The 24,527-nt window shown below is 40.5% G+C and overlaps 1 protein-coding gene across 3 annotated transcripts in view; it reads left to right on the forward strand.

Moving 5' to 3' along the window:
- Positions 1–16,292, forward strand: part of LOC115165641 (complement receptor type 1) — a 54,563-nt gene extending 38,271 nt beyond the window's left edge. The window contains exons 15-23 of one of the 3 annotated variants that reach the window (XM_029718895.1): positions 1,522–1,595; positions 1,698–1,880; positions 3,470–3,643; positions 4,274–4,324; positions 11,920–11,961; positions 12,646–12,687; positions 13,156–13,201; positions 13,592–13,666; positions 14,009–16,292. In XM_029718895.1, the coding sequence (XP_029574755.1) occupies positions 1,522–1,595; positions 1,698–1,880; positions 3,470–3,643; positions 4,274–4,324; positions 11,920–11,961; positions 12,646–12,687; positions 13,156–13,201; positions 13,592–13,652 (673 nt within the window). In that variant the 3' untranslated portion in view covers positions 13,653–13,666; positions 14,009–16,292. The remainder of the gene's footprint in view (positions 1–1,521; positions 1,596–1,697; positions 1,881–3,469; positions 3,644–4,273; positions 4,325–11,919; positions 11,962–12,645; positions 12,688–13,155; positions 13,202–13,591; positions 13,667–14,008) is intronic. The other 2 variants (XM_029718897.1, XM_029718896.1) reach the window with 2 other exon arrangements.
- The last annotated feature ends 8,235 nt before the right edge of the window (positions 16,293–24,527 follow it).

Below are 24,527 nucleotides of genomic sequence, written 5' to 3' on the forward strand. Positions count from 1 at the left end.
AATCTAAAACTTCCATTTTTCAAACATATGACTATTTTACAGCTATTTAAAGACAAGACTCTCCTTTATCTAACCACACTGTCCGATTTCAAAAAAGCAAAACATTAGATTATGTCAGCAGAGTACCCAGCCAGAAATAATCAGACACCCATTTTTCAAGCTAGCATATCATGTCAAATAAACCCAAACCACAGCTAAATGCAGCACTAACCTTTTATGATCTTCATCAGATGACACACCTAGGACATTATGTTATACAATACATGCATGTCTGTTCAATCAAGTTCATATTTATATCAAAAACCAGCTTTTTGCATTAGCATGTGACGTTCACAACTAGCATTCCCACCGAACACTTCCGGTGATTTTACTAAATTACTCACGATAAACGTTCACAAAAAGCATAACAATTATTTTAAGAATTATAGATACAGAACTCCTCTATGCACTCGATATGTCCGATTTTAAAATAGCTTTTCGGATGAAGCACATTTTGCAATAATCTAAGTACATAGCCCAGCCATCACGGGCTAGCTATTTAGACACCCAACCAGTTTAGCCTTCACCAAAATCACATTTCGTATAAAAAAAATGTTCTTACCTTGCTTGTTCTTCGTCAGAATGCAGTCCCAGGATTTCTACTTCAATAACAAATGTAGGTTTGGTCCCAAATAATCCATCGTTATGTTCCATCAAGACGTTTTGTTCGTGCGTTCTAGACACTATCCCAACGCTAAATCTCGGCCACGAGCATGGTGCAGAATTTGACAAAAAAATTCTAACTATTCCATTACCGTACTTCGAAGCATGTCAACCGCTGTTTAAAACCAATTTTTATGCAATTTATCTCGTAGAAAAGCGATAATATTCCGACCGGGAATCTGCCTGTCTGTATACTGAGGGAAAAACCGAAAGCCGGGCGCGGGGCGGGTCGCGAGCGTAAGGCTTAGTCCACTGAGTGACCACTTAGCTTTTGCTCTCCTTTGTTTCAGCCAGGGCTTTGAATTACGTCATTCCTGTTTTTCCCGGGCACTGAGACTCCATTGGAGACGTGGGAAGTGTCACGTAACAGCAGAGATCCTTAGTTTTTGGAAGAGATGTCAAAGAAAGAAAATAAAAGGTCTGACCGGGTACTTCCTGAACAGAAGCATCTCAGGTTTTTGCCTGCCATAGGAGTTCTGTTATACTCACAGACACCATTCAAACAGTTTCAGAAACTGTGGAGTGTTTTCTCTCCAAAGCTAATAATTATATGCATATTCTAGTTTCTGGGCAGGACTAATAATCAGATTAAATCGGGTACGTTTTTTATCCAGCCGTGAAAATACTGCCCCCTAGCCATAAGAGGTTAATCAAACTTCCCCTCCCTAAAAGCTAAACAAAAAGTATTTCAATTTTAGGCGTATTATCTGTCATTACTTATCTTGATCAGAGCTGTGAACAGTCCTGTTGTAACTCTTACTATCCTGAAAGCAAAGTTGTAAAAACTGTCTCGTATTGTCTAATCTTTCTATATTTCAGCTATATGCTTGTGGGCAGCAGTGTAAGGACCTGTATGGATGGAGGCTGGGATGGCAGAGTTCCTGTTTGTGAAGGTTGGTAATCTGAAGGAGCATGTCAAGTGAAAATAACATTAACAGTTCTGTGCTTGTTCCTGACTCAACTCTTCATAACTGCTGTTGTGCTCTAATCTGCAGTGGTGAAGTGTGGAAAGCCCCCAAACATTGTCAACGGTGGGCCTGTTGTCCCACCTGAAGATACGTATGACTATGGAAGTATAGTGCAATATGACTGTGAGAAGGATTACACTCTGGTTGGAACTAAATCCATAACCTGCCGTGAGAATGGAGAATTCCAGCCAGCTCCACCTGAGTGTAAAAGTATGTTGAAAGCTTTCCTTTTTTTATGGACGTAAGTATGGTTGTTGACAAAACATAGAACTGCTCACACGGATCAAATTTATTTGGGCTTCCACTTCCTTCCTCTACCACACAATCGGGAGCATGGTCAGGGTCCAGACAACCTAATGTAGCAGGTGGGAAAAACCCGCCTGAGAGGAGTTCCCTCATCCGGCTTTCAGCGGAAAGGAAGGTTGAATTAGCTGCGTCCTTGAAAACCAGATACATCTGGTTGTTGGCAACTCCCTTAAGACTAGGGTCCAGATGACCTCTGACAAATAAATGTAGAAATATCACAGTATCGAGCCTAATTAAATTAAACATAAGCACAGATGTGCATGAGACAGGCTAAGCAAACAGTCTAAAACATGGATAATGTGTTGGGCCTATTCTAAAAACCATGATGCTACATTGAGCTCAGAGGAAGTGGGTCGTTTAGTTCTGAACATAACCATAAGCGTTTGTTTTGTTCCACTGTTCCGACCTGCAAAATAAATGCAGAAATGCATTATCTGAATTAGGCCCACAGAATTATAGCTATGGAGGAACTTTGAACTTCTGAGAGTTAGCTTAAAGTTGGACCAGAGCTAGCTAGCTAAAAGCTGTGTGCACAGAGCAACACCGGAATTAAAATCACGTCTTAGTAAATCCAATGTGAAATGTAAAACTGATATCCTTAACTAGCATTGAAAGTGTTAATCCATTCTTCTGTAACTTAAAAGTCTCTCCCTAATTTCTGAATCACACTTGTAATGTCAGTAGTAGCCTGTTTCGCAGGGGCAGGTAGACAAAGTGAGGTCTTTGCAAAGGCTCTTTTGTTAAATTAAAACTTCTGTTGTAATTTTACCCTTTTATCACCAATTTTGTGATATCCCATTGCGATCAAATGACGATTTGTCTCGTCGCTGCAACTCCTCAACAGGCTCGGGAGAGGTGAAGGTCAAGCCATGTATCCTCCGAAACAACATGACCTGCCAAGCCTCACTTCGCACGCTTAACCCGGAAGCGAGCCTCACCAATGTGTCGGTGGAAACACCATTCAACTGACGACCATTGTTAGCCTGCAGGTGCCCGTCCTGCCACAAGGAGTTGCTAGAGTGCGATGAGCAAAGTAAAGCCCCCCCTGGCCCAGACAACGCTGGGCCAATTGTGCGCTGCCTTATGGGACTCCCGGTCACGGCCGGTTGTGACTCTGCAACACTGCAATGCAGTGCCTTAGACTGCTGCAGCACTCGGGAGGCCCTCATAGGCTCTGTTGCGTTTTTTTGTGGGACTGAAAAATATGCCTGGAATGTAAAATAACATTATTAACCGGTTTCCATGCTTTTAAAATAACTGTTCTGTTCCGGAACAGTTTCATTCTGTTCCTCCAAAAAATTATTTTATTTTCCGGTTTTTGGTTCTGTTCCCTGAGCCGGTTCCAACCCTCTGTTACAATAGAATCTTCCCTATTTATTGAATAGATAATGATTAGTTGCAGGATTCATAAATAGGTGGTTATAACAAAAAATATATTACTTCAAGTAGCCTAAAACCTGTAGCTAATGACATCTCTTTGTTTACGTCTGCAGTGGTCTCATGTCCTGCTCCTGTTGTTGAGAATGGCGTTCGGATTGATGGCCGTCCCCCCTACACATACAAGTCTTTTGTGACGTATAGATGTAATGCTGGATATGAGATGGAGGGACAAACCAGTCTGACCTGTGAAATAGAAGGCTGGTCAGCTCCTTACCCAACATGCAAAGGTAAGACTAATTTCAGTGTTTGTTATTTAACACACTTTAGCCTAATATTTTAGCTCAGATATTTTGCATCATTTGGTGTTTATGACAGGAAGACCAATATGTCGGCAAACTGGCTTTTTTAATGGAACCGACCTCTAGTCATAAACTCAATTACTTTTCATGAGACAAGATTGTATTTGAATTAATGTTCATGCTAATTGTTATTTTTCTCCATATGTGTGCCTGTGCATAGCAATCTCAAGTTTTTATTTTCTCTGTATGCATTATAAGTTTGGATTTGGTCATTGTAGTTTCCATCTATTATTTCTGTCCTGTTTTTGATCCATTCCTTGATACCGGCCTCTGCATTTTTAGTAGCAAAACTGGTTACGATTGAAGACAAACTGTTGTTCAAGTTCAACATTTGATCCATTAAAATAACCCTATGGTCTAGTGAGCTACTTACCTTCCATTGACCTCTGCTACCTTCACACTTTGAGAGGTTGACTAACCATCTTGTCCAAGACCATTCTACTCCTCAGACCATACTGGCTGACTAAAGCATTTGAGGGATCACAACAGTAAAGTGTTGTGACAGACTGGACATCAATAGTTAGGCTACTGGCCTAATTGTATATCATGTCTTTATAGCCCTTCTGACTACCACAAAGCCCACTACTACAAAGAGAACCACAATCCAAGGTACAGTCCATTTTAATCGTGTGTGTGTGTGTGTGTGTGTGTGTTTTAGGGCTGTCCCCGACCCCAAAATAAGTTATTGGTAGACCGAGAGTAGTCTGTTCTTTCGATTGGTCGAAATTTTAAAACATGCATTTTCCCCTATATAGACATAGCCTATGTTTGAATAAAATCAACTATGTGTAGACTACTTTGCCTGATGCTTTAAGCACTGCAATTAAAAACTAAGATGCACACATTACTGAAGAAGGATCCAGAAATCAATATAGCCTAACCAGAAGAATAAAAAACTGTTCCTGATCTGCGTGCCAGTTATGGTTTTCATATGCAGATTTTCGTGGAACAGTTTCATTTCATTTAAAATAAAGTCTTCATATCTGAAAATCAATGTCATGTGGTTAATCAAAATTCTGTCTAAATGAACTTCTATTGCCATTGCCAATATGTAAAGATGGCCAACAAATAAAAACTTTGCAGTGCCGCAGGTAGAAAATATCCTGCTCAAAATAAATATCCTATAAATCACATTAGCTATGCATGGCCTGTTTGCAAGGAAACATTGTATCAAATATTTAACTTGGGTCCTGCCTGAAGCTTGCACTAGCGAACTTGCATCATTGTATGAAATATTCTGCGCCCTCAGTGAGGATAAGTAATCAGTGAGGTCTTTTGTATTAAATTTCCACCAGATCAGTGACACTTTTTCTCGCCCCTTTCTTGCTTAGTAGTTATCAAAAGGGAAAGAGCTGGAAAGATTTTTCAAATATGCTACGTTGAGCTATTTTCATTCTCAATGAATGTAAAAACGGACTTTGTTAATTTGCTTTTTGAGGCAAAGAAAAATTACTTTGAGAAGCTCCACGGTGATTGTCTTAAGACAATCAGATATAGTTTCAGATCTCCAAATGGGCACATTTTTATAAGCCTGCATTATGCGCAGGCCAGGTAGCCTAGGCCTAGTTTTATGCATGATCAGGTGTGTCGTTACTCAAGAATGACAGGAGCGTATGGCATCAATATCATGATATCAACTCACAGCATGCATTTTGTATTTGTGTATCATGATCAGTACAAAATAAGAACCAATTCACAAATGTAAATCACTAACAAAGGCCGTTTTCTATCCACAAACACGTTTTTTTGTATTTGTAAATCGATACATTACAAAAAAAAATGTTTTGTAACTGCACATATGCAGGTTATTTCCAAGGGCCTTAAGTAAAATGACTGCCATAAAGAGATGCACAAATATGGCAAACCTGCAACTCCATATTTGGAAGCGCTTAGGTCACCTGACTTTTGGCAGGGATTTGACGACAAGAAAAATATTTGTAGTCGTAGAAAAAAGTTGATCCCATTGATGCTGTTGACCCGGCTCACTGGTTGCTGCGGAAAAGGAGGTCAAAGGGGGTGAGTGTAACCGGTGTGAAATGGCTAGCTAAACTCAGCAACAAAAAAAAACATCCTCACTGTCAACTGCGTTTTATTTTCAACAAACTTAACATGTGTAAATATTTGTATGAACATTGATTGCCTGCAATGACGACAAGCTCAGTCCGATGATGCTGTGACACACCGCCCCAGACCATGACGGACCCTCCACCTCCAAATCGATCCTGCTCCAGAGTACAGGCCTCGGTGTAACGCTCATTCCTTCAACGATAAATGCGAATCCGACCATCACCCCTGGTGAGACAAAACCGCGACTCGTCAGTGAAGAGCACTTTTTGCCAGTCCTGTCTGGTCCAGCGACAGTGGGTTTGTGCCCATAGGTGACGTTGATGCCGGTGATGTCTGGTGAGGACCAGCCTTACAGCAGGCCTACAAGCCCTCAGTCCAGCGCCTCTCAGCCTATTGCGGAGTGATTGTGCGTTCCTGGTGTAACTCGGGCAGTTGTTTTTGCTATCCTGTACCTGTCCCGCAGGTGTGATGTTCGGATGTACCAATCCTGTGCAGGTGTTACACATGCTCTGCCACTGCAACGACGTTCAGCTGTCCGTCCTGTCTCTCTGTAGCGCTGTCTTAGGCGTCTCACAGTACGGGCATTGCAATTTATTGCCCTGGCCACATCTGCAGTCCTCATGCCTCCTTGCAGCATGCCTAAGGCACGTTCACGCAGATGAGCAGGGACCCTGGGCATCTTTCTTTTGGTGTTTTTCAGAGTCTGTAGAAAGGCCACTTTAGTGTCTTAAGTTTTCATAACTGTGACCTTAATTGCCTACTGTCTGTAAGCTGTTAGTGTCTTAATGACCGTTCCACAGGTGCATGTTCATTAATTGTTTATGGTTCATTGAAGAAGCATGGGAAACAGTGTTTAAACCCTTTACAATGAAGATCTGTGAAGTTAATTTGTAAAAATCCAAATATCTTTTAAAGGCGGTCCTGAAAAAGGGGCGTTTCGGGGAGGGGAGTTTAGTTAGCGGTGTGTGCTAATAGTGTTTCGATCGGTGACGTCACTCGCTCAGACCTTGAAGTAGTTGTTTCCCTTGCTCTGCAAGTGCTGTGGCTTTTGTGGAGTGATGGGTAACGATGCTTCGAGGGTGACTGTTGTTGTGTGCAGAGGGTCCTGGTTCAAGCCCAGGTTGGGGTAAGGAGAGGGATGGAAGCAATACTGTTAGTCTTATCCCATATCCTACACCTCCCCGCTACCTTTTGCATGCATCTCCTAGGGAAACTGTTAGAGGCCTCAGGAATACTGATGTCTCCTTAATGCTCATCTGTGCAACATGAGACAGAGGATGGATTATAATCACTTACAATGTATGACATATCCTTCACATTTAGTGGTGCTATAACACTGGCCAGCTAATTCAACTATTTGGGTGATGAATGCGTGTACACACCGCCTAGTGTTGAAAATATAGAGTAATCTAGGGCTAGGGTTTCGATTTATTTACGTTGGACATACTATGGTTACAATACTATAATTTCTGCAGCCTTGAAAGGCAGGCATCAACATGGCCGAAAGAGAGGCTGCAGAGATTTTATAGAAATCATTTACTGAGAACTTTTTGTCTTTATGGCAGTCATTTTACTTAAGTCCCTTGGATATGACCTGCATATCTGCAGTTATAAAAAATGTATAATGCAATATATCGTGTTAGTACAGTGAGGGGGGGGAAAAAAGTATTTAATCCCCTGCTGATTTTGTACGTTTGCCCACTGACAAAGAAATGATCAGTCTATAATTTTAATGGTAGGTTTATTTGAACAGTGAGAGACAGAATAACAACAAAAAAATCCAGAAAACGCATGTCAAAAATGTTATCAAATTATTTGGATCCATATTTTCAATATTTTCCGTTCCATCCTAACGGAAACTCAAAGGGTTTTTCTTGGTATAGAAACACCATAATATTAATCATATTAATTAAGCAACATTTATTAATCAATCCCATATACTATGTTCTTAAAAAATAAGGTTTTAAATTCTCTAGTATAACTACTGTTGAAGGCTATCAAATGCTTCTTGAAGATGCCCTCAGGTGGTCAAACTAACAAGATTGTAAGATGGCACCGGAGCAGAAGGCAGACGTTTTATGTGCCCCCAACCGATAGTTTTTGATCGTTTATCTGCATTTAATTTTTTTAACTATTTTTGTACATAACGTTGCCGCTACCGTCTCTTATGACCGAAAATAACTTCTAGACATCAGGACTGCAATTACTCACCACAGACTAGCAGAATTATTTTTCTTTCATGACTCTGACAAGCCCGAGGCGAAGGATATGGCTCCCTCGGGAACAGGCCCCGATCCCAGTGTTCTGCGTGAAGAGGAGGCGGAGAAAGAGGCCGGAGAGCGGGCTGCCTTCTGAGAAGTCGGAGGCGATTGAATAAACCCCCTCAATTCTGCTTGCAAACATGCAATCTTTGGACAATAAAATGGACAATTTACTGGGAAGATTAAACTACCAATGGGACATTAAAAGCTGTAACATCTTATGCTTCACGGAGTCATGGCTGAACGACGACAATATCAACATACAGCTGGCTGGCTATACTATGTACCGGCAGGATAGAACAGCAGCGTCTGGTAAGACAAGGGGCGGCGTTCTATGTATTTTTGTAAACAGCTGGTGCACGATATCTAAAGAAGCCTCGAAATTGCTCGCCTGAGGTAGAGTTTCTCATGGTAAGCTGCAGACCACACTACCTACCGAGAGAGTTCTCATCGATGTTATTTGTAGCTGTTTACATACCACCACTGTCAGGCTGGCGCTAAGATAGCATTGAATGAGCTGTATTCGGCATAAGCAAACAAGAAAACGCTCACCTGGAGGCGGCGCTCCTAGTAGCCAGGGACTTTAATGCAGGGAAACTTAACCTTTCTGGGCTAGTCAACAGCCAGTGGAATCCCGTGGCGCGATATTCAAATACCTTAGAAATGCTATTACTTCAATTTCTCAAACATATGACTATTTTACAGCATTTTAAAGACAAGACTCTCGTTAATCTAACCACACTATCCGATTTCAAAAAGGCTTTACAACGAAAGCAAAACATTAGATTATGTCAGAGTACCCAGCCAGAAATAATCAGACACCCATTTTTCAAGCTAGCATATAATGTCACAAAAACCACAGCTAAATGCAGCACTAACCTTTGATCTTCATCAGATGACACTCCTAGGACATTATGTTTGAACAAAACATGCATGTATTGTTCAATCAAGTTCATATTTATATCAAAAACCAGCTTTTTACATTAGCATGTGACTAGCATTCCCACCGAACACTTCCGGTGAATTTACTAAATTACTCACGATAAACGTTCACAAAAAACAATTATTTTAATAATTATAGATACAGAACTCCTTTATGCAATCGCGGTGCCCATTTTAAAATAGCTTTTCGGTGAAAGCACATTTTGCAATATTCTGAGTAGATAGCCCGGCCATCACAGGCTAGCTATTTTGACACCCACCAAGTTTGGCACTCACCAAACTCAGATTTACTATAAGAAAAATTGGATTACCTTTGCTGTTCTTCGTCAGAATGCACTCCCAGGTCTTCTACTTCAACAACAAATGTTGGTTTGGTTCCAAATAATCTATAGTTATATCCAAATAGCAGCGTTTTGTTCGTGCGTTCAAGACACTATCCGAAGGGTGACGCCCCGGCGCATATCGTGACAAAAAAATTCAAAATATTCCATTACCGTACTTCGAAGCATGTCAAACGCTGTTTAAAATCAATTTTTATGCGGTTTCTCGTAAAATAGCGATAATATTCCGACCGGGAGTCGTTGTTTTCGTTCAAAGACTGAAAAAGTAAAATGGACCCTTCACGTGCACATGCGCACCCGTCTCATTGTTCTCAGATTGACCACTTACCAAATGCGCTACTGTTTTTCAGCCAGTAACTGCAGAGTCATCATTCAACGTTCTGGCGCCTTCTGAGAGCCTATGGGAGCCTTAGAAAGTGTCACGTTACAGCAGAGATCCTCTGTTTTGGAAAGAGATGACAAAGAAGGCCAAGAAATGGTCAGAGAGGGCACTTCCTGTTTGGAATCTTCTCAGGTTTTGGCCTGCCATATGAGTTCTGTTTTACTCAGACACCATTCAAACAGTTTTAGAAACTTTAGGTTGTTTTCTATCCAAATCAAACAATTATATGCATATTCTAGTTACTGGGCAGGAGTAGTAACCAGATTAAAATCGCACTGATGTTGGGCGATTAGGCCTGGCTCGCAGTCGGCGTTCCAATTCATCCGAAAGGTGTTCGATGGGGTTGAGGTCAGGGCTCTGTGCAGGCCAGTCAACTTCTTCCACACCAATCTCAACAAAACATTTCTTTATGGACCTCACTTTGTGCACGGGGGCATTGTCATGCTGAAACAAGAAAGGGCCATGCCCAAACAGTTGCCACAAAAGTTGGAAGCACAGAATCGTCTAGAATGTAATTTTATGTTGTGGCGTTAAGATTTCCCTTCACTGGAACTAAGGGGCCTAGCCCGAACCATGAAAAACAGCCCCAGACCATTATTCCTCCACCAAACGTTACAGTTGGCCCTATTCATTCGGGCAGGTAGTGTTTTCCAGGCATCAGCCAAACCCAGATTCATCCGTCAGACTGCCAGATGGTGAAGCATGTTTCATCACTCTAGATTACGTGTTGCCACTGAACCAGAGTCGAGTCCAATGGCGGCAAGCTTTACATCACTCCAGCCAACGCTTGGCATTGAGCATGGTGATCTTAGGCTTGTGTGCGGCAGCTTGGCCATGGAAACCCATTTCATGAAGCTGACGTGGCTTCCAGAGGCATTTTGGAACTTGATAGTGAGTGTTGCAACCAAGGGCAGATGAGTTTTACACACTTCAGCACTCGGCGGTCCTGTTCTGTGAGCTTGTGTGAACTGCTGAGCTGTTGCTCCTAGATGTTTCCACTTCACAGTAACAGCCTATGATGGTGCCACACTGAAAGTTACTGAGCTCCTTCAGTGTTTTTTAAAAATGTATTTTAACCTTTATTTAACTAGGCAAGTTGGTTAAGAACAAATTATTTACAATGACGGCCTGCACCGGCTTAACCCGGACAATGCTGGCCCCCTGGGACTCCCAATCATGGCCCTTTGATACAGTAAGCCCATTTTACTGCCATTGTTTGTCTATGGAGATTGCACCTGTTGGCATCAGGTTTGGCTGAAATAGCCACATCCATTCATTTGAAGGGGTGTCCGCGTGTGTGTGTGTGTGTGTGTGTGTGTGTGTGTGTGTGTGCTGGCTTTGCTTCTGACCCCTATCATTACCTAGCCTACAGGAAATCAGAGTGCCTGTTGTACAGCTGAATGACCTTCACATATTTGTTTTAGTGTTTGAATGAGATATTATGCCAACACTTTGTCACCTAACACCTTAACTCATTGTATTAGCCTAACCTTTGATCCTTTGTGGTAATAGTGTGAGGCTAATGTCTGAGGCTTTTGAATGACCTTAACACCAAGTTAATGTCATAGTCTCTGGCTGAGGTGAAGTATCATCATTGGTTCTGTGAGGTATATTCAGCCTAGTATGCTCACTAAATTCCCCTAGTTATTTGTCTAAACTTCCATTGACACTTGAATTATACATTCAAATGGAATCTGGACGGCATCTAGTGGTAGTTTATGGTGGCTTTTCTCCATCAGACTCTCCTTCGCCTGAAACAAAGGATTGATTGTGATCTGAATATATGTAACAATGTACCTGTCAAGTGGTCATGGAGAAAAACATAACCCATATCAAATGCATGAAGTAATCCTCACAAATGGCTGACTCCTATCTTGAACTATGTGAGCTCATGGCCTCTAACACGGAAATAAAGTGTTGGATGTGTTGAAATGTGACACTAGTTTGTTGACTAGCATGCCATGCCACTAACAAGAGCCATCAAATTAGTAGTTTAGTTTAAAGGATGATGATAATAAATAAAAAGACTTACATATTATGAACTTATTGTTATCGCATCAATTCAGGAAATGTATCGCAATACGGATTTTTTTTCCCCATATCGCCGAGCTCTAACATTAGCGCCACCTCCATTATTTTGATTTGTTTTATCTAACATCAGAATGTTGTATTAGTGTGTGTTAACCCCAATGTCACTTCTTTATGATACAGATCGTGTAACTCGTCCCACTGATCAAACCCCAAAGGCCAACGGTAAGCTATGCCCCAGTTGCCATCAATCTAAATGAAATAACATTTTATTAGTCATGTGCCAAATACAACAGTGAAATGCTTACTTACGAGCCCCTAACCGACAATGCAGTCGGTTGGTGATGTAAGGATGGGCATTTGAAATTATTTCCGTATTCAAATAATATCATATTTTCAGATATCCGGAGAGTCTAAATAGATGTTTTAAAGAAAATGTTGGTGTTATTTCTGTTTACTTCAATGGAGACTTGCTCGCATGACGAGAGAGAGCCGGTGTGCTGCGATCTGACCGTCTGTGTGGCACAGAGGGGAGAGCAAGACCGAGAAAGTAGCCAAACCGACTCGCGCTAGTTTGACAAACTTGTTGCTGCCTTAAGTTATCTATCATACCATCTGATAGTGCCTTGACTGCATCAAATTGTGGTTAAGCTAGCTAAAGTAGCTTGGCTAATTGAGGCTATTTTTCAGCGCTCCCTGTCCAATGTCTACAACTCCATTCATATTTGAATGACCGTGCACATCCCTGATGTTGTTACAACAGTTAACCATCACCCAGTGGTTATCTATCGATTGTTGCACAACGGGATGGAATCTTTTGATTGTTCAAGCCGTATTTAGACTATTGATGAGTCATCTTCACTGCAAATTCATGTCACCTTCCTTCTGTGTATGCTTATTTATTTACAGACAACACTGGGATAATAGCAGGTTCTGTTGTAGGTGTACTTGGTAAGTTGCAGCAGATGCTATTTTTGAATGACGAGCTTTGTGGATAACAACAATATCAATCAAGGAAGATACTATAGTCTATTGCAGTCTAACATTAGCGTCATGCCAGTAAGTTTTGGTCAAATTCACAGAACTATTCTTCTGAAGAAGAGTTTCATTGGATTGGCAACTTTCTTTTCAAATCAAGTTATCATTCAACAATTGTGTACTTGTTGCTGTACTATTAATTAATTTTCTAACACATACTCAATGTATAGACTTTATGTTTCTTGTGCAGAACTGACAGTTATTTAATAATAATTTGCTATTGTTACTGGCATACCAATATTATTTTTTTCATTATATTCACAATAAGGGAAAAGGAGCAGGAATTGTTTTAGTTTTAAAATGTATGCCAAGTAAAAATTAACTACCTCAGATGTTAAACAGAATAATACCTTATGGATTCATATTTCTTTTTCTTTCTAGCCATTATTTGTCTTGCAGTAGTTGCAGTCTACAAAGTTAAACGAAGGTAAGAAGTTCTCATTTCATTTAACATCCAACCAATGCTTGCTTTGTCATGCTCCTCCCTCTTTTCTTCATAACTCACTAAAATGTTTGGAGCTCAGTTTCATGTGTTCTTGCATCGTTGCCACCGATGCCGGTTTCTGCCAATGCTGCATAATTTGCGTTTGTTAAGCTTTTTGGTGTTTTGATATCAATACACTAGCCACAGTAGTGGAGCAAAGTGAAGGCAATGGCCATGTCAGAAGTTAATTGCTCTTTTAGCGTTGAGCTGGTTGGTGTGTGTCATTGAAGAGGTCTAGAGGGGTAGTCACTTAGGTGGTGGGCAATGGTGGCGGTTTTCTAAGGGTGAGAAATAGCGGATGATGATGACCAGTGCTTGACTTCTGGGTTACAGTTCTCGAAGTGGCTACTCATCAAATGTGGCCACTAAAAACTCTGAAGACAATGAGTTGTAGCATCCTCTGCCATGGTAAGAAGGCTTCTGAGCACGCACTTTTTATTTAATAAGAAAAGGTGGGTGGTATATGATTTGAGAATGAATTGGCAGTGAAATGCAAAATGTTTCATTTTTTTGAAGGGTGAGCATGAACCTTGACCTGAAACATAATGATCTCCAACTTGGCTTCAAGCTGACATGTTGTGGCAGCTGTTCAGTGATGATATGTGTCAAAGTCCAACAGATTTATCCAGTTTGTGTTTCACAGGTCCATGTTGGTTTTTGTTTAGCTGGGCAGATAGTTATTATCAGTATATAAATGTTTTTTCGGGAGATGTCTAACAATTTTATTTTGATGTTTTTTTGTTTTTTTAGTGCCAAGTAGTCTAATTTGCCTTAGTCGTCTCCGGCTTCATTGAGAAAGGAGTCACAGAACTGGCTGCTGTGACGAATCATCTACTACCCTCCCGCTTATGAACGCAGAAGCCCCTCCCAATTACCGGGAATGGTTCATATCATTTCAAAGGAATCTCTATTACGTGATGATTAGGAACCTCCTGAAGAATGTATTGGTTCACTCCCATTTGGAAGCTTGTGCATAAGGAGTGGCCTAACTTGATTAGTTAATAACTATTAATGTTTCCAGTGTACTTCACATATCACTTGTTCTTAATCTAAGCCTGCTTCATCTCATTGCCTACATTCTGATGTTAAAAGTCCCACATATCTATGGAAGCTGCTCTTTAGGGTGACCATGCATCACAAAGCCAGTTTACCCCCTCTGAAATAAAAATATTTAAGGAAATCATATCCTTTGCCATTTTATATATATATATATATATATATATATATCACAATATCACAATATATCATGCAGTTTGACACCAATGTCTTGATAAAATCATACCACCAAAGGTCAACACTGGTTTCATAGACTAGGTTGCAGATGTGTTGAATGTAACCTGGAGTTCATGAACAAAATTGGGTTCAAAGAGAATCCATGGGTACTCACTAAGTTTAGCTCTAATCATTGGCCTTGGTCTTTAATTGTGTAAATGTCAGGTTAATTTAAAAAGGTTGGTTTATAAGGAGACCATGGAATTGATGCAGTATACTTATTTTGTAAAGTGTGCTAGTTCTTTGAGGGATCAAGGACTCATGATCCAGCTTTGGAATCTTTATTTGCACTTGTAGTCTATTTGTATTGTCTTGGAGTTATATTGTAGATAAGCCAATGAAAGATTTATTTATTTTTTTTAAATGTAAATGCATCTTGTTTTAATGAAGTTAAATGGGGAAAATACATGCTTGCAATGTTACGATGTCTATTTTCAGAGATGAGTCATGTTTCTGTGACACATTTTCCCTCTAAACTGTTCTGGGTTTGTGTGTAATTGGCTCACATTGCATGTGTAAGAATAACTATGGAAACTGATTTAAGCAGATTGAGCAAATGTATTGGAGATCTGCTATTCAACCACTTGTAATATAACATCCACCATTACCCAACAGTTAAATCACTGCCTTTAGTAAATGTACAAAGTGACGTTAACCACAGTGCAAGACTATCTGGGTCATGGTGTTCTATAGGCAGGAAACCAGCAGCTCTCTGTAATATCAGGTTCAGCTTAGTGCATTTTGAATGTTCAAAGTGCTGTGGATTCTCCACTATGCCTTATCAAGGGAAAATACCAAATATTCTGCAGTTGTACCCTTTTATTTATTTTGCATTATCTTGACAGACATTTTCCACTGTCCTTTTTATTACATTGCTTGGTTGACTCTTTTACAGGCTCTTGTTTTTCTTTGTTAATGAAAATAACAGATTTAATGTGATCTAATAGCACTTATGTGGCTAAAACTAGCTGTATATGAAACCAGGTACTTATCTATTAGGCTACACAGTTTAGAATGTTGCAAATAGAAGTGTAATGAAGAATAATTTTGGAGTTTGATGTCTATTCTATAGCCTACAGTGAATTTGCTTTATTCTGACCAATGTACCCTACTAAGCAGAGCGGTGTTCAACATATCCAAACAAGACAACCCCACTTGCCATGTTTTCAAAATGGAATGAAAAAATAAAAAATAAGAGATTTCAGACAAACCTGGTAAAATAAAAAGTGACCCATCTGAGTATTGGAAGAGGAAGTGGTGTAACCTAGCCAACCAAGCCTGGATGTTGGTCATCCAGGGAATCAAACGTTGCCGAAACACTTTGATCCAAAAAATATTGAACAATATCGAATCTCCAGAATATCGCCTTCATTTGATCTTTAAAACCACTATTTCCAACAGAGTAGCACATTGAACAAAATGCATTCATGTGTTTTGAAGTATACTGTAGATGGCTCTATTCAATCTGTATTGCTGAAGCATTACAGCTTGCGCAATGTAAATGTAAAGGTACTTTCTGATTGGTTGACATGCAGCGTTTACTGTGAATGCAGTCTGCTAAAGCTGGAACAATATATTTTATTTGAATCACGCTTTCCTATACGCTGTACTTGTCTTTGGTGTCTGTGTCTGTAACCTGTTAAATTCAGTGTGGGACCACTAAACTGGTATGTTTTGGTTAGCCAGTTATGAAACATTTTTAGCACTTGTTTGTACATTAAGTTAATCAATTAAACAGCAATCATTTTAACATGAACCGGCATCCTGTGTTTGGCCATGCTTTATTATTGATACTGAACCTAGTATCTATATTTACTGTTACATTATGCTGTGTTTTGGGTCATGGCAGTTGTTGGTTCTTGACCTAACACAGACCAATCAGATGTGTAAATGTTATCTTGCCAAAACTATGGTTGGGAATATTTTATTTTGCTGAAGGAAACAGTCAAACATCATGAAAATAAAGAAATGTATATGTTAGACATGCCACCAGAGGTCTCCCCAGATTCTGGGAAACAGCACTTACTACATAGTTCCATGTAGTCATGGCTCTGTCTTTCACAACAAGTAACTCAAGTGGGCAGTAAAATCAGATTTTAAAAAACTGATAAAACACCATGGCACAACGTGGACTGTTGGAGACACAAACACATACGCACACTCACCCTACACACATTGTAATATTGTGGATTTTATACTGTACATTTGTAATATAGTGATGTCTTGTATGTTCTATTGTTTTTTGATGATGTGATTTAACTGTTTTAACCCTGTTTGGACCCAAGGAAGAGTAATGGGGATCTTAAAGACAAAAATATTCAATCTATCAGTGATGCGTGATGGAAATTTAAAGTTGCCCACCAGAAGCAAATGCCACCCCCATTTTGACGTAATTCCTGCCCTAGAGTGGAAATGCTTGTTTAGGTTCCACCCTCTGAAGAATATCTTGCTAGCAGTTATCTGTTATACAATGGGTGGGTCTAATCCTGAATGCTACTTATACATATTCATGAATTGGGGGGTGGGAAAGAAAATGGTGATTTCCAAGTTGAGTGGAGAAAAATCAAATAAGGAACTGACAGCTGTCAGTGTTAGCTATCTTGCTAACCTTATCAAGCTAGCTAATGTTATCTGTTAAACAATGGGTGGGTCTAATCCTGAATGCTGATTGGTTAAAACAGCATCCCAGTCAGTGTCTATTCCACAAGTTACCACCAGCTAAATCTATTAGTTAAAATGTCTATTTACTCTGTTCCATCTGACTGCGCAATCCACTCTCATCAGCCCAGCCAGATCTCCACTATAAAAAGCATCTAGACATTATTTATTTTAGACTGACATTTAGTTTTCAACAGCAGAGATTTCTATAAACCTTGCTGTGTGTCTCCCTGACATTTTCAACATTGTTTCAATATTCAAATTCGATCTCCAGCTGTCCCATAGTAATGAACGTGATGGGAGTCCGGATGAGACCGACAGGCAGGCAGCGTTTCTCAGTCGAAATCATGAATCAGCTGCCATCATTTTTATGGATATATACAAAGAAATGTCAATTGAAGAAAGGTAAAAAGAAATGAAGGGCAGCTAGTTTGCCGTTTTTACAGCTTCAGTTTGAAGTGATTGTGTTAGCAGTGTTGTTGGCTAGCTCCTCTAAACAGTGTCCTGACGTGTAAGCACATTATCTATGCCAGGCGAAATCGCACCTTATTAGCTCATTGTTATGGATGTATCCAAATAAATGTCACTAGAAAACAGTTCAAAAAAATGAAAACGCAGCTACTTTGCTGTTATTCTGACTGCACTTTTTGATGTGATTAAGTTAGCCATAGTTGGCTAGCTAGCAAGCAAAGGATAAGAAAGTTGCCAGCCAGTATGGCATGGAACATTTAGACTGAACGACTGGGTCGCGTCTCTGACAACTGAGCCAATAGAACGAACGACCAGCCGGCTTGGGTAGCAACCCTAGTTTTGTATCGGGACTATATCTTGTGGAAGGATGAAATAGTATGAATAAATTAATTGAAATTAACTTTTTTTTAATGAAAGTGTCAGTCATTATTTGAACATGTTGGTAACCCATTGTATAAAAGTAATGCCCTCGAAGCTGGTGTTTGGAGGATATATTATCACTTAATTGTTAGTGTGTTTTTTTTACCACACCGTATTCAAAAGATTAGCCAGCCGGCTAGGTTATTCTGGTTATGGAGCTGGATTTGTCATAAGCATTTAGGGAAAACTTCACAGACAGAAACCAATATCTTTGACATCTATTGTTAGCTCAAGTTTTGGCATCTTCCATAGGCGACATGCATTTTTCTACATTGTAGTGGACACAAGGCTTCCGTTGCGGTACAAAGCCAAGTCAGTGCACATGGTTCTCACAGGGGAAGGGAAATGATGTGCATCATGAGCAAAGTCATCGTAGCCTGTCGCAAATAATGTATCACCCTGAGGGCATCGGACACAAAACAACAATACAAAATAGACAAGTTCCTTGAATTTTCATTACAGGATAGACACTTGTGGTTTCTATCTGCACCAATCAATGTAGCGACGCGTGTAGTGAAGCAAGACTTTAGTGGTCAAAACCATTCATTTTGGGGCAACGGTGGTTGCAAAATGCAATCATGGTACGCAATTATACCGAGTGACGCAGCGGTCTAAGGCACTGCATCTCAGTGCTAGAGGCGTCACTACAGACCCTGGTTCACAACCGGCCGTGATTGGCGCCGTCCGGGTTAGGCCGTCATTGTAAATACGAAACGGACTTCCCAAATTAAATAAAAATATTGTAATGACCCTGGGTTTATAAGCGCGGAAATCGACTCTGCCGCGCGAGCATGCTTTTGCGGCACAGTCGATAGCGCGCCGGACTTCGGGCTTGAAGGTCGAGGGTTCGAGACCTGCTCCCTGCCTGTTCATTACAATACTTTTTCATACCGGTCCCCTGTGGGAATCAAACCCACAACCCTTGCACCATGCTCTACCAACTGAGCCACATAGGACCTGGGTGCAGTTTCCCAAAAACATTTTAAGGCTAAGTTAATTGTTAGAACCATAGGAATCTAACCTGAACTGACCCTTAAGCTTTTGGGAAACCTGGCCCAGGTCATTGTTTAACAGCACTGTGACTTATGACAACTTAGGCCAAGATTCAATCCATCTGTTGAAGAACTGCATTGAAGTGAGGTTGATATTGAAAGGTAATTTACGGTTGAGCTGACATCTGCAGCGTTTACTTTGAATGTGATCTCTGCGGCCTTGGTTACATAGCCCTTTTTCGACAATGCGCCATTTAAAAGGCAATCTAATTCAATCTCGGCCTTAGGGCTCTATTCAATCCGTATTGCAGAAGTTCTGCATTACAGCGTGATTAAAATTCCTGCATTAATGGAGACTGCATTCACGGTAAACACTGGATGTCGGCTCAGTCGGAAATGACATTTAAATCTGGCAATTCACTTTTTTTTTCACCTGAAAGCTGATGCCCAGAGTTTATCCATGAGGTTGCACAACGATTGAAGTCAATAAGTTATTGTTTTAGTCAAAGTATGATATATTTGGGCTTTTAATGGGGACTTTTTTTTCTGTGTCAATGCCGTGTGTTTCCCCTATGATATAACGTGCTAATACTTTTCAGACTGTTTCTTTCCAGGTTGGGTTTTATTTTAATGTTACCACCCACCAGCATAACATTGTTTATTAATTAGAATCAGCTGCAAAGTTCTCCCTCTTTGCAACTGAGTTTAGCAAGACAGCCTTGCGTCCACTTGAGCCATAAAGAAAATGTAAATGGAGGTGCAAATGACTTTTTTCCGAAATGTAACATAGTCCATTGGATAATTTGTCAATAATTATAAAATTAAATACAATTATTTAAACATATTTTGTTGCTAGTCTGTATTAAAAATATCTGACCATTTTATATATATTGTAATGACCTGACTAGATCATGAAGGAACAATTGTCCAGACAGAGGATGGAGTTAACGAATGGACGGTTTATTAACCCAACTTAACACAGGCTACTGTTTGGCCGTAGCCCACGCCAAATAAATGAAAGGTACACTACAAACCAACCGTGACCTTCTCTTGTGAAGCCCAGACGTAAGAGAGGGAACAATGGCTGAACCCGGTCTTAACTTCCAATGCTCCATCCCCCTGCCCAACCCCCCTTCACGCCACTCCGCCAACCACCAGGCTGCCAGGTATCCGAACATTCCAGGCATTCCCGTGATTGGCAGATAGCAAGTTGATTGGCATGACCCCGCGAACACTGGTAAGTAAGACACAACCCACTAATAGCCTAACACATAACCCACAACTGTCTGTGCGGGTCGCTACAGTATGCACTCACTGGATAAGAGCGTCTAAGTTGGGTGAACTGATTGAGTAATTTTATATAATCATTTTTGCATTAGGTAAACATCGTTTTAAATTGGATGCACATATTTTCAGTTGGCCTTAACCACAAACCTAAAGCGGTCTACACAGAATACGCAAACAGAGCCTACAGCCTACAAAATGTCATTTTTCATCACAAAAGAGGCGGCTCCTTGTAGTGCGCTCCGACATTCGACGTACTCCCGGGGCGCATGAAAATTGTAATGCTCCGTATCATCCTTTCCGTAGCCGTGGGGACAGTGTTGTGTAGGCAATAAATCTTGTTTGGTTCCTCGATCTGATCTATAAACCCTACTTCAAGTCTCAGAGCGAGTGACGTCACTGATTGAAACGCTATTAGCGCGCACCACCGCTAACTAACTAGCCATTTCACATCGGTTACACATACTGGAGCTGGTATAAATACCATCCTCCTGTATCACCAGCAGGTTGGAGATGTGGCCACCACCTTTCCCAGTATGTACCACTTCTGTTTTTCATTTCTTTCTACTTGGAAAGGTGGTTCATGCACGTTATGTTGTCTAGTTCCAGGTGTATACAGGGAGAATTAATTTTTGTGTGCTCCACTATAATAAATAGGCTTTCCACATGTCAAAAATAGAGTGGATGGTTAAAGGACATTCCTTTCTTTGACATGTGTGCTCATATCTCAAGGTGTTTAATCTCGGTCATTGTGTTTTACAGCAATCGTCTTCAACGTGGAGACAGTGAAGTACAACAACCTGAAGTTCCAGGTGTGGGATCTTGGTGTACAGATGAGTATCAGGTAATTATATGAATACCACAACAAGGCTTTCATGTATATGCATAAGCACATAGACATTGTTGAGTGTAAAAGGAAGACAGAAGCTTCCTTAAGGCATCACAACTTGCCATACATTATTTTGCCACGCATCTTTATATAATGGTTTGGTCTAGTTGCCAATGCTCTAGAAAAACGAAACGCACACCTATAAAGGCGAGGTGCTGGCTAGCGGAGCAGAACACTAGAAAATAAAGGAAAGCCGCACACTCTAAGAGCTCAGATGCAAAAATGTAATAACCAACGTTTCGACAGCTAAGCTGTCTTCATCAGGGTATCATCACAAACACTGCGAGATGAGTCATTTATATAGTGTCAAGAGACACACAGGTGTTTGTAATCATGGCCAAGTATGGCCTAATATCATTGGTTAACTGAAATATTAAAATGGTATACAAGAAACATACAAAAAGACAAACAAATGGATAACATATGATCATAGCATTTGTAGTCTAAAAAGTATCTAACGAACAATTACAATGGCAAAATCACAATAATCACAAGAATGGCTTCAGATCAAAGTCTATGTTGAGACCGAAGGGAGCAAGTGTCTTTAAATTAAAGATCCAGGCAGCCTCTCGTTTTAACAATAAATTATCAAGGTCACCCCCTCTCCTCGGGAGGGTGACATGTTCGATGCCAATATAACGCAGAGACGAAATCGAATGGCCTGCCTCCAAAAAGTGGGCCGCAACTGGGTAAGTCAGGTTTTTGCACCTAATGGTGCTACGGTGCTCTGAGATACGTACTTTTAATTCACGCTTTGTTTTACCCACATCATTTTTACCACAGGGACAAGTTATAAGGTAAATAACTGCCTTAGTGGAACACGTAATAACACCTTTAATTGGGATAGATTTCCCTGTTTGGGGGTGTTTGAAGGATCTACATTTGTAAGTGCCATTGCATTGAGCACAGCCATTACACTTGTAATTTCCATCCAGTATGGGCGCAAATAGGCGTTGTTGAGGAATATCTTGGGGTGGTAAATCAGAGTGTACCAATTGGTCTCTGAGATTTCTGCCCCGCGAGAATACGACCAGGGGAAGATCAGAAAACACATTACCAAGACTATCATCATATTTCAGAATGTGCCAATGTTTGTGAACGATTCCTTTAATTTGTTCAGAGCACTTTGAATAGCGGGTAGTAAGAACGCATGAATGCGTCTTTTTGCGAGACTGACCTTGAAAAAGGTCATGTCTCGTTTTGTTTTGAATTTTCTCAATGGCAATATTAATCTGATCATTGTTGTACCCCCTCTCCTTGAATTTATCCTGAGTCTCAGCCATATTTCTGTCGAAATCTGATTGTTTAATGCAAATTCTTTTGATTCGACAGAATTGGCTGTAGGGCAAACTATTTTTCAAGGGAAGTGGGTGACAACTATCAGCCCTCAACAAACTGTTACGATCAGTAGGTTTCCTGTAAAGATCAGTGTATAAAACATTATCTTCACACAAGATCAGAAGATCAAGAAAACTGATTTGACGTGTATCAGATTGCATAGTAAATCTCAAATGTTCAGAACAGGAGTTAAGAAAAGCATAAAACGACTGGAGCAGTTCTGCATCACCCCTCCATAGAACAAAAATATCATCAATATACCGTTTCCAAATAATGATGTTAGGCAAGAAAACATTTTTGAGAGGGTTAAAAATGGATTGTTTCTCCATGTAACCCACATACAAATTAGCATAGTTAGGAGCCATGGGAGATCCCATAGCAGTACCCTTCGTCTGAATAAAGAAATCATTTAGAAACATGAAGTAGTTGTGTGTGAGTACTATTTCAGCCAACGTTACAATGCAGGCACTGGAAGGTAGCTCATTAGGGTCACGTTGCAGAAGAAAATGTTCCATGGCTTCAATACCGCCCTCATGCGGAATATTTGTGTATAACGACTCAACATCAAAAGTAACTAACAAGGTGTTCTCAGGCAGAGGATCAAGAGATTCAATGATAGAGATCATACTGCTGGTGTCCTTTACAAAGGAGGGGAGCTGTTCTGCGAGTGGTCTAATAAAAAAGTCAACAAAAGTAGATAGAGGGGCCGTTACTGCATCAATGCCCGCTACAATAGGGGCCGTTACTGCATCAATACCCGCTACAATAGGGCGCCCTGGAGGGTTTGTAACATTCTTGTGTAATTTCGGCAAAGTATAGAAAGTGGCAATTTTAGGGTGTTGGATTGCCAGAAAGTCATATTCTTTTTTGGTTATCTGACCAGAATTTAAATAACCATCTAGGACAGTAAAGATAGTATTCTGAAATTGGGAAGTAGGGTAACTTCTGAGTTTCTTGTAAAAGGTGTTGTCAAGCAGTTGTCTATGACACTCATTTACATAATCTGTCCTATCCATGAGTACCACCGACCCACCCTTATCAGCAGGACGAATAAGGACTGACGTATCAGATTGTAAATCAAGCAAAGCTTTTTTTTCATCCTTAGATAAATTATGGAAAGATTTGAAGTCCTGTTTATTCTTAAGGAGATGAGCAACATATTTTTCAACAAGTCTGCAATATGTCTCAATAGAGTGATTGCGATTGGCTGGAGGTACAAAATAACTCTTGCTTCTAAAAGGAGTCGGAGTATGTACAGGTAAGTAACCTACTGGTTCAATAGAAGTATCAGGATTGGGGGAGCTAAAGTATTCCCTTAAACGGATGTTTCTAAAAAACTTAAACATGTCTACCTTAACGTCAAAATCGTTACTGTGTTGTAGGCACAAAAGATAACCCTTTATTGAGCAAAGAGACATGGGCAGGGCTCAATATCTTGCTTGATAAATTAAAGACACTCAGTCCCGTGGGTTCTGGGACCGTGTGAACGGTCTCCTCTGCCTCTGATAGTCGTTTCTTCTTACCCCGTCGGGTGCGGCATCTCGTCGATGCGCGTGCCTGCGGCCACCTGCGCCCTTCCGTTGGCCCGGTCTCTCGTTGAATAAAAAACTGCCACTGGAAGCTGATGAGGCGCTGGTTGTAGAGTGTTGGTCAGACCGGGGTGGATCAAAGTAAGTGTCATCCCTCCTGCGTCTGCCATGGAGAGGAGCAGGACCTCCTTTGTTAGGGTTTCTCCAAAAATAGACTTTATCCTCGGCCTTGTCTTTTTTGTCTTGGTTGAATTTCTTGATTTTAAGTTCCTTTATTTCTGTAGACAGCTTGTCCTGGAGCGCTTGGTTAGTTATCAGTTCATTGAATATGCCATCATCATTAACAGCTATTTGTAGAGCTGTGCGTTTGTCTTTAATCGTATTATCCATTTCACTAAAATCCTTTTTCAACTGGT

The sequence above is a fragment of the Salmo trutta genome, chromosome 28, assembly GCF_901001165.1.
Source record: "Salmo trutta chromosome 28, fSalTru1.1, whole genome shotgun sequence".
NCBI classification, from domain to species: domain Eukaryota; kingdom Metazoa; phylum Chordata; class Actinopteri; order Salmoniformes; family Salmonidae; genus Salmo; species Salmo trutta.